This window comes from Silene latifolia, chromosome 6 (assembly GCF_048544455.1).
Source record: "Silene latifolia isolate original U9 population chromosome 6, ASM4854445v1, whole genome shotgun sequence".
Taxonomy (NCBI): Eukaryota; Viridiplantae; Streptophyta; class Magnoliopsida; order Caryophyllales; family Caryophyllaceae; genus Silene; species Silene latifolia.
In genome coordinates, this window is record NC_133531.1 from 24,556,876 (window position 1) to 24,568,230 (window position 11,355).

Consider the following 11,355-nt stretch of genomic DNA (forward strand, 5'->3'; position numbering starts at 1 on the left):
TTATAAGTCCTTGCACTAACTGTTAAGGACACAAACCCCAACATGGAATTGGTACAAAGAGGGAGAAAGGATCGAGTGCTTTGCGTGTAGCCTCAAACTGATGACGGAGGAAAAAGGTATAGGGTCAGACGGGTTCTCTATTGCCCTTCCAAATGCGACATTGTTTCGCCACCGCCAAATCCACCAACAGGTTATCGCAAATTTCATCAACCAATTGTGAGAGGCTATAGGAATCGCATTACTTACATTTTTCGAAATCCAGCTTGTGAATGGCAACATTCGGATTCTTTGTTGGACGGGTAGTTTCCAAATAACGTGTCATGCTATTGGCTCTGCCTCAGGTGTAACTTCGGCTGATTTGACGAGTGCTAGTGCTGACTTAACGGAAATTTTCCCGCTAGATGAAGCGTTCCAATATAACGAGTCCTCTATATCCGGCTCCGGAGATAGATAATAAGCCGCTATTTTGAGGAGGTCCTCCTGTGTTAAAAAATTCGAGAAAGCTTCCCATTTCCAACCCGTTAGTTCATCCCACGTATCAGAAACTGTAGCTCCTAGAATATCGTCAGGGATTGGTAAGATAGCTATAATTGGCTAGAGTAGACAAAGTGGATTGTACCAAAGTATTCTGTCTTGCTAGCGATAAATGTTTGGTTTGCCAGCCTGCTAGATGATGCGTGCATTTTATATCGGTATTTCGTACTTCATTTGCACGCATTTCTATGCATTTTGTGTAGTGTTTAGCTACAAATGTCCCCCGGATTGTCTACTTTGGTTTGTCTTGTATTATTTGCATGTATGAACCGGAAAGGAGCATAATCATGCCTAAAACATGTCCCTATGCATGCATTTAGGAGATGAGTTGAGTCGGAGCTTGGAAACTACTAATTGTGATGCGCAAAGAAGTAAGATAGCTAGGCGAACAAAGGAAGAACTTCAAATTACTAGTGCCTATTTGAAGGGCTATATCTCAAGTTATACAACTGATTTATAGGTGATTCTAATTGGAAATGAAAGTTTGTCCTCTTAGCTTTCCAACGCCACTGAAAACGCTCTGTTTACCCAAGTAACGAAAAAATGGCGGCCGTTTGAAATTCAGTGCACATTGCAGGAACTGCGCGACGACAAAAAGTCGATCGACTATTCTTCTTGGTCGATCGACTTATCTGCAGTTTGGTCGAAATCTGCTTTATAATTTCGGCCCATTACTCCTCTTATTATTTAAGACGGACTTAGTAAATATTATTAGGTTATCTTTCATACTGTTAAACACTTCTTCCATCACTTTTTTTTTCTTATCATTCAACCTCATATCACGTTACTTTGCTCTCTCTATTATTCCGGATCTCATACTTCTGTAATTCCTATTCCCTCTTCTCTAGTAATTTAATTATAGTTTTAATTCTTAATTACATCTTCTCTTGATTCCTTTACTCCCTTGATTGCTATCATTCGTTTATTAGAATTAACTAGTTTATGTTATTTCCATTAATTCATCTTATTGCTATGTCAAAATTAGTTATTTCAATTATTACTATTAGTTCTACTAATATCATGCGTAGCTAATACCTTTTTTGCTAGGATTTAGGAGAGCCATGACGGATTTGTAGTAATGTTATAATTAGAGCTGGTAGTTTTTATGTGAGAATTGTTAAATCATAGCATATAATGGTAATTGATTAGTTGAATGCATGCGACTCATTAATTAATCCGCTAGAATTCAGACCTAGATCGAAAGATTGGAATGAATTAAGACCTGCTATGAACAATAGACTACCCTAATCAGAGCGAAAGCTATTTAGGAAGAATCTAGGGCGGATAGCGGACCGAAAGGACCTTTCCACTACCCTTCTCACTAGAGACTGACTAGACCTTACCTTTAACTGAGTTGCAAATCTGTTGTTGACGGTTCTTAACTAGGTTCGCAGATCTGTTGCTTTTCTCATGTTTATGTTGTCACTTGTAGCATTGAATCATAATTGGTAAACTCTAACCTGGATCGAAAGATTGGAAAGAGTGAGACCCGCTACAACACATTAGAATACTCTAATGAGGGCGAAAGTTAAGTTAGTAGTATTTTAGGGCGAATTGAGACCGAAAGGAGATATTCACTACGCCTTAGACTGAGACATGTGGCTAACTTGTGACCTAGGCTATAAACCTTATACACCATGGTGGACCGACAATCCTAGCTATTTCCTCTTTATTGTTTAAATCATAATTTTCTCACTACCTTAGCTTATTTCTTATTCTTATTGCTTTAGTTAGTTTAGTTTTATTATCAACTCAAACCCCACAATTCAGTGACTCAGACGGACTTGGTTGAGCAAGTAGAAACAATAGCTTCCCTGTGGAGATCGACCCTACTTACCACTGACTTCAGTTAGTAGTACTTAGGTATTTATTTTTGGTACTAAAACGACGGTATCACTAGACGTTTATTGACTTTCTCCTCGAGATGTGCAAACGTTGCTTTAGTCACTCTACCATTGATCGTCGGCATACCCAAATAGGTACCCAAGTCGCCAGTGATATCGAAACCCAATATATTAGTGACCTCCTCTCTGTCCGAGACAGCCGTGTTGGAGGAGAAGATTTTAGATTTTGATATACTGACCTTTTCACCTGATGCCGCACAAAAATTATCAAGTACGTATTTAATAACATGGGCTCTTTTTTATCAAAAACACTGGTCTATCGTCAAGCAAGATGTTTATAGCATGATCATGAAAGTCTTGGAAGGTATGGGTCTACCAAGGGACTAAATGATACACACATCGTCTTGATTCCAAAAGTTACTGCTCCGGAGCATATCTCGCAATTCCGACCGATAAGTCTCTGTAATGTTGCTTACAAGATAATCAACAAGACTATTGCAAATCGTATCAAGAAAGTCCTTCCACGGCTTATTTCAAAGACTGAAAGCGGCTTCGTCCCCGGGCGTCAAATAACGGATAATATCGTAGTTTTTCAGGAAGCAATCCATACTATGAGAAGGAAGAAAGGGAATAAAGGTTATATGGCAATAAAAATAGATTTGGAGAAAGCATATGACCGTCTGAAATGGAGCTTTATTTACAATACGCTAAAAGATATGTGCTTCCCTCCTCTTATGGTCGACACTATTATGGAGTGTGTGACCTCCCCTTCAATGCAAATATTATGGAACGGTGAGCCAATTGAAACTTTCAAGCCTACACGGGGAGTGCGACAAGGTGACCCACTTTCTTCGTACTTATTTGTTATGTGTCTCGAAAAACTCCAACAAGCGATTGATATTCGGGTACAAGTAAAAGAGTGGTGTCCTATATCCATATGTAAAAACAGTCCAAAAATTTTGAACCTTTTCTTTGCTGATGACATGGTCCTCTTCGCTAAAGCCCGAGCAGACCAAGCCCATGTTACCAAACTAGCCATTGTTAAGATTGATTATTTTTCTAAAGTTTCAAAATGTTTAGAATAGGAATTAAAATTTGAGAATGGTTAGTTTAGTAAATACTTGAAGAAAAATGGTCATTTTAGTAAAAGACCTGAATATATTGGTGATAAATAAACTAATAGAGTTGGAGTATAACTAAAACCCTAAAAGAACAAGGGTAATTAATATCTTCTCCAACTACGGAGTATTTAATTTTGGTGAATTATTAGATTAGTAAAAAGCAAAACAACAAACACAAGAGAAGAAATCTAAACTAACCAAAGATACTCCGCGGCCAAGAAACCTCATCCATGTCTCGATCCACCAGCAATCTCGAGTTCTACGGCCATTAAAGACAAACGCCTTACAAGGTTTACACCGATTTTGAGATTTACATTTGTTGCCTATATGGTTATTAATTAGTATACATTAATTTATATAGTCTTTAAACATTCGTAGGAAGCAAATAGTGGCGATGCATCTCACGGAAATTGCAATCTTGATGGAGGATGAAAGTTATCGAGATCAAATAAATAAGTACTCAGTTAGTGGCGATGCATACCACGGAAGCGGGAAGTCAGCAAACTTTCGTACGTTTGGTTAGTACATCAAACTTAAATTCTAATTAAATAATTCCAATTATATAAATACTCTCTTATTCTTATAAAACATTAAAAATATATTTTCCAAAAATTAACGCATCATTTTTGTCTAGCAGTAAAGTTATGGCTATGAGGTCATAACTTTACTAACCTCTAAATCAAACAAAGTAAAACCATTACCGGATGACGACCTATACTATCTAATCTTCAGAAGATCTTCAGTAAACGAATCGTCTCTTCACAGGTCTCTAATCTTGAGTCTTGTGGTTGGTATTTGATCTTGATCTTGAATATTACGATCAAATGTCTTTGAAGTTGTACCTCCTTGGTCCAAACTTCAAGCTTGCTTCTTTTTGAAGTTATACCTCCTTGGGCCAAACTTCAAGCTTGCGTCATTGTAATTGTCCCTTTCTATATTAAGACTGAGCACACAATTACACGCATATGTTTATAATATTAAGTCCACATACAAATCATTACTGTCATTATCAAAACAACTAATTAGGACTAAAGGTCCAACAGTTTCTCTAGGACCCGGTCTATGGTTGATACTAATGTCGTAAGGTGGGTATCTCTAAGTCTAAGCAATTGACAATGTTATTAATACCGAGTTCGACATAATTATATATTTACCTTGCATGTGTGACCCGACCCCTTAGACTCCTTTTTACTATATAATTTATACCATAGTTTTTGTTAGTCACCAAACAAACAAACCAAACCAAAAACGAAATCGATCTTGATAGAAATCTTCCCATAGCATTTCACAACGTAATTCCCGTTTCCTTGTGTTCGACCCCTATTGCTACATTCATTTGTTGTTTAGGGTATTTATTTTTGCATAGGTACACGATAAGCCTATCAACTTACAATAACGGGTAACTTCGGGGACCCATGTCAATATTCGCTGGACTTAACCACGAAAAGACAGGTTGAATCTAAGGGAAACTAAGTAAACGGCTTACTTCAGCCCAACTGGTTTATATCAAAATTTGATGGACTTAACCTCGGAAAACACTAGCCGGGGTCAAGTCAAATTTTTACAGGTATATCATAGATGCTTTAATGTTTGACCTTAGAATTTATAATTTTTTTAAAAATTACCCCAATTCATTTAATTCATATTTCTCGATTTTTATTTAGCCTCTCAATCACCATGTCAAGTAGGAACTCAAACTTAGATTTCAAGAGAACAAATCATTAGACAATTAAACCTAATGCGTCTTATATCCTAATTTTGTTGACTTCTAAATGCAAATATAATTTATACTTCAAGTCTAAATTCTTAAATATGACTTTATACAAAAGTTAAGTATTATGATTTCTTTAAAATAATGATGTTTGAAGTGCATATCCGTGCAATTTTCATTAATTAACAATCGAAACTACACAAAAAATGGCTAATTTTTTAAATTTAAACGTGCACGGAGGAAAATCATTTTAAACTTGCACGGGTTCTAGAAACGTAAATGAGTTTGACTAAATAAAAAATAGGTTTAACAATTTGCATGGATATGCAACTATTTAGGGAGTTTCACTTTTACTAATTTTGTTTTATTTATCTGAATACTTTTATTTGATATGTAAGTCGGGTTTTTAAAGTCTTTGCTTAACAAGACAAAGTATTGACTCAAATTTAACTACCAAGAAAATATATCATACATACTGTAATAACTACGTAGCCAATTGACCCTAATGCATTATCTTATCTATATTAATACAAAAGACAATACTCAATCCTCAGCGCGCCACGTCATTAATGCAGATTTTTTTTTTGGAAATTCATGTTATGGTGGGACCCGTGAGTGTGCAATGTATTTATTTCTTCAGATTTCCGTCTTTTCAAACATGCGATAAATTCCGTTTTACAACAAATTCTATGAAATAATATTATGAAAAAATTATATGAAATAATATTATGAAATAATTTTATACATTCTGTGTAAATAAAATTAATAGCATATACGCATAATAAATTGCAAATGCGAGTAAATGAAATTGAATTACATATATAATTTTTAAAATAAAATTACATAAGAATAAAATTACATAATTTCAAGAAGAAATAACATTTATATATATATGGGATCGAACATAAGCAAATGAATTACATACATATGTTAAAGTTGATTATATTAGATTATATTTCTTTTATCCGGATGTAAAGTCTTTTATGTATGCAATTTTTATTTACAAGAGTAGATTACGTTATTTCCTTATAAACCAGTGTATTTTTTTTTTTGGTCAATCGAAGCGCGCACTTAGTCGCATTACAATATAGGGGAGGGGGGATTCGAACCTGGGACCTATCGTCCATAATACCTCCGTCTTAATCACTAGACTAAGACATCTTTGGCTATAAACCAGTGTATGTGAACACGTGTTTATAACAACTTTAAACATAAATTATGTAGATCGTAGATTTAGACCAACTAAATAAGTACAATAGAAATGCAAAAACAAATATACATCCAAAAACATTAATACTGGCCCAAATACATACCCGTGCAATTTTGCACGGATTTAAAACTAGTTTACTTTAATTGCAAATGTAAATTGTAAGTCAAAACAAAAAAAAACTTAAATATGACTTTAGAACTCAAATATTACCATTGTAATTTAAAATTGTTGAACAAAAAGTAAAAAAACACTTATTACTTTATTTTAAAAATTTCTTTTTAAGATAATTAACTTTAAAAGAAGATAATTAACTATTATATATTACTTGTCGATATAATTGTCGGACGGTTAATTTTATTTAATAATAAACTTTAAAAAGAGATAATTAACAAAAAGTAAAAATATTTATTATTATATATTACTTGTTGAGTTGTTGGTATTAATTGTCGGGCAGTTAATTTTATTAAGAGAGAGGATATTGAGTTTTTATGTTTATATGATTGTATCGAAGATAACATAGAATATACGAGTAATCTGTGAATATTTTTTTTTCTAATTTTTAGAATATAACATAAATATAGACAAAACTTTCGTATACAAATTGTATACTTTTTTTATCAATAAATCTTGATAAAACATTATTCAATCAGAACTTTGTGCATTTTTTGTAAAAATCTTCATTCATTATTTAGATTTTACAAATAAAATGAATGAGTAGATCCGTGTAATTTTTGCACAGGTTTAAATTTAGTAAAATGTAAACAAATGACCGGAACGGAGGGAGTATAATAAATAAAGACAAAATATTGAAGACAAACAACAATAATAACAAAAATCGTGGCAAAAGACTAATAAACGTAACAATATTCATAGCAAAATATTAATAATTTGTGATAAAGTTTAGTAAATTGTGGTCATAAACATAACATATGTTTGGCGATATATTATGGCAATATACCTATTGATTAATAAAAGTTTTTTTTTCTTACGACTCTTTTTTTTCCCTCAAGGCCCAATGGGATCGCGAATCCGGGTTTACAAAACACCATCAACGTAAAAATATAGATAGTCTCATGAATTTCACTGGTAATAGAACTAGTGTCTTAAAGAAAATGACCATACATTGTATTTTTTAAAAGGGCCCTAATCTACACTTTTGCCTAGGGTCACACAAAACTCAGGACTGGGCCTGACAACAACAACAACTATAATGATGGTAAATTGTTATTGCTTGAGGGTTCGGGATCGGGGGACAATATGGATGTATACTTACCCTTCGGAAAGCTTTTAATCTACGCAAGGTCGGCAATTTTTTTCAGAGTTCCCAAAGGTATCATTTTTATGGAATGTGTAATTCCTTGGTTTTATTGAGTCGCGAATTTAAGTTGATGGAAGATGATGAGTTGAGGTTATGTAATCCAAGTGTTAAGAAATCCCTCAAACTTCCTTTTTCTCCTCTTGATCCCTCTCGCGAACAATACACTATGTTTGTTTTCGGTTTTGTGCCTCTTACTAATGATGTTAAGGTCATTGCATTTCAATTGCAACAAAATAGACAGATTCATGTTGCTGTTTATACCCTTAGTGAAGGAAATTGGGTTGTGAGGGATAATAACAATGGCTTTAATTTTGACTTTTCATGCTTATTCCGTGAATTGCGTGGCTTTTATAATCGATCGAACCCGTCTTACCTTGATGGGGCAATACATTGGCTAGGAAAACCTCCTCCTGGTAATGTTAATATTTCCCTTTTTAGACCGACACATCTTATTTCGCTTGATTTAGAAACAGAAAGCTTTTCATTTTTGGAATTGCCTGTTTTGTCGGATGAAGATAGTCAAAAATGGAGATTTGTGTTTGTTCTTCGTTGGTGCCTAACTGTTTTCAACAGTTCTCCTACTACTTCCAATATTTGGCTGCTTAATGGGGATAGGACGTGGACTTTGTGGTTTAGTGGACCTTCGAGTGACCTCGCTTGTAGATTATTTGTTGATTTGGAGCAAAGAACTAGTGTGTTATATTTTGATGGGGATGGTGATGGTGATGGTGATGTTGGCTCTCTTGTTTACGAGAAAAGCTCTTACAGTATTGCTTCTGGCCAAGTGCGTTCTATGGGAAAATCTATGACTCATTTTGTTGATTTCAAGTTGTATTCCGAGAGTTTGGTTTTGGCTGGAATCAACGATGCCAACTCCCCTTTTTCATGGAATTAATGAAGTGAGGATGGTGCAATCAATGGAGTCTGTTGATAGTCACGCTTCCCATGGTGTTACCTATTCTAGTAAAATAGCTAAATCCGACACTTTGATATGCACCTGTGTCTAATACTTCTTACCGAGTCCAAGCAACTTAGATGTCAAGTGTTAAGATATCATCTTTTGTATTGTTTAATGTTAGCTCTGCCATGGGGATAGTTCTTGTTTATACCTCAAAGAATCCAGGTTAGCTGGTTACTGCTAAACAGGCTGTTTGGTCGACCATGGCTAACCTTCCTCAGAGACCTGATCAGCCAGAGGTGTGTGGTGTTTTTATGAGCAACGAGGGATGCACATATGCTTCAAAATGCAAGTTTCTTCATCTAACAAAAGACTGCTCACAACTTTAGGCCCTCATGCACTACTACAAATCCAGGCAACTACAACGCCCCTTTAACAACGAATATTCACGAAAATCACAATAGACGTTGTAGAATGTATGGCGCGAATTTTACTAAAATCAATTACAACGGGTATGGTTATAAAAACCGTTGTTATTAGTTTTAACAACGGGTCACACATGCACAACCGTTGTTAATAATTTGGCGCAAAATTGGCGCAAAGTTAGTGAAAAGTAATCACAACGGTTATTTTTGAAACCCGTTGTTAAAACTTATTTAACAACGGGTGTTTTTTACAACCGTTGTTAAAACATATTTCACAACGGTTGTTGTTTAATAACCATTGTCAATACCTTCCATACTATAAACCACACAAACAAGTCTTCTCAGCCACAAAACACAACCCTTAATACACAAACACAAACAGACAAACAAACACAAAACACATACACACTCTCTTTCTCTCTTTCTCTATTTCTCTCTTTCTCATCGCCGCTTTATCTTCTCGCCACACCGTGATTTCATCGTCTATTACGTTCGTATTTATCGTAAATCTCGCCGTCATCGTTAGTTTCATCGTCATTATTTTCTTTTTCTATTTAGTTCTTTTGCATGTATGTGTTTTTATCGACCATTATGTTATTTGTTTAAGTATTGTTCGCATAATTAGTTACTAAAACAATGAAGAAGCAAGATGAAGAAGTAAGATAAACATAATTAATATATATATATATATTTATAAATACATAAATTAAAAAAAAAATTACATATGTAAAAATGCAATTCTTATATTTTCATGGAGGATCTTATTGTGCTCTATCGTATCCGTCCTCTCCTCCTTGGCTATTTGAGGTTCCGTTTCAGCAGCTTGCTATATCGTCATATAGCCGCAATCGCCGCTCCGTCAAGCCATTTTCTTTGGCGTGCTTCGGTGCGGATCGAGCTTCCGCAAGGTAGCTCTGAAACTTTCCTCAATATGGAGGAACCGGCGGATGAAGTTGTTGTTGTTCTCGATCATGGTAAGAGTCTTTAGGATGAAATCATTCATTTTGTTAGAGTTTTTTGAGTTTGATTTGAAAGATTAAGTAGAGTTTGTTTTAACAGTTAGAGTTTGGAGATGAATATATGAGATAATGGAAATGTTAGTTGAGATATGCAATGTATTTATACTAAGCAATGTGTGGGTTGAGTTAATTGCTTTTTAATTAATATATATGTTAGGAAGTTGTGCCATAATAATCATCATCATATCTCTCAATAATGCTGCTTCAAATCCTATTACTAACCCTTCTCATTCCATATTATCCGTTCATATGTACAGTGATGTCAGTAATAATGCATGCATCGGAATTCTAACAGGCCGTAATTATGCATGCATCTAGTAATATTTAATTTAATTTTTTTTTATTTTTTAAGAACAAACAACAACGGTTATTGCGAAACAACCCGTTGTCTTTAGTTATAACAACGGTTTTGTATATTACAACCCGTTGTTATAACTTTCCCCCCAAAATTGAGTCACACTTTCCACAACGGGTTTTTATACATAAAACCGTTGTTAATAGTTTTAACAACGGTTTCGTTAAGTAAACCAACCGTTGTTAAAACCTTCTACAACGGACGCTTTAACAACGTCCGCTTTTTTATATAACAACGGTTTTTGACCGTTGTTATAGCATGTATCTGTAGTAGTGATGGCTTCCAATTGAGACACGTAATTTCTTGCTCTTTCATTCCTGTTGCCTATGTTTTGGGTCATGTTCACATTGAGATTTTTGTTCTTTGTGTGTTTGTGATTATTTCAATTTGGTTAAAATTCTGTATTATTGAAGTTTGGATAGGTATCAGAGTGTTTTCACACCTGTGAAATACTCCCTTCAATTCACTATGATCTTCCGCATTACTTTTTGTGTAGTTTTTAAGAGGAATGAAATTTGTGGTGGAAAATGGAGGAAATGGAAAGTAAGAGAGGAAATGTGGGGTCATAAGTTCTGAGAACCACAAATTATAGACTAATAAGGAAAGTGGAAGGTCTTAGTGAATTAGTCATTTAAGGAAATGTGGAAGATGTTAGAGAATAGGAGAGAGTACATGTGTTCTATTAAGGCAACTTTATTAAATGTGACATGGGAGTTTGATATACATCTGGATCCCTTGCCTCGTTATGGAATGTCCTGGAGGGATTGGAGAAATGTTGTTGTATGCTTATCGTAGTTAGCAAACAGGCAACATTGCTTATATTGAGTGATGACAAGCTCGGGTTTGTTGTGATTTCCAATTGAATTTCGGGTTGTTTACTGAAAACTCATTATTTGTTTTGCGGGGGAAGACATGTGCAT

The 11,355-nt window shown here is 34.6% G+C and overlaps 1 protein-coding gene across 1 annotated transcript; it reads left to right on the forward strand.

Moving 5' to 3' along the window:
- The first annotated feature begins 7,808 nt into the window (after positions 1-7,808).
- LOC141587843 (F-box/kelch-repeat protein At3g06240-like) lies at positions 7,809-8,633 on the forward strand. Its single transcript, XM_074409310.1, has one exon. It carries the CDS (start codon positions 7,809-7,811, stop codon positions 8,631-8,633), a length of 825 nt encoding a protein of 274 aa, XP_074265411.1.
- The last annotated feature ends 2,722 nt before the right edge of the window (positions 8,634-11,355 follow it).

Excerpts from the sequence above, each read along its gene's own strand:
- LOC141587843 (XM_074409310.1), top strand. The coding sequence starts at position 7,809 with ATGGAAGATGATGAGTTGAGGTTATGTAATCCAAGTGTTAAGAAATCC.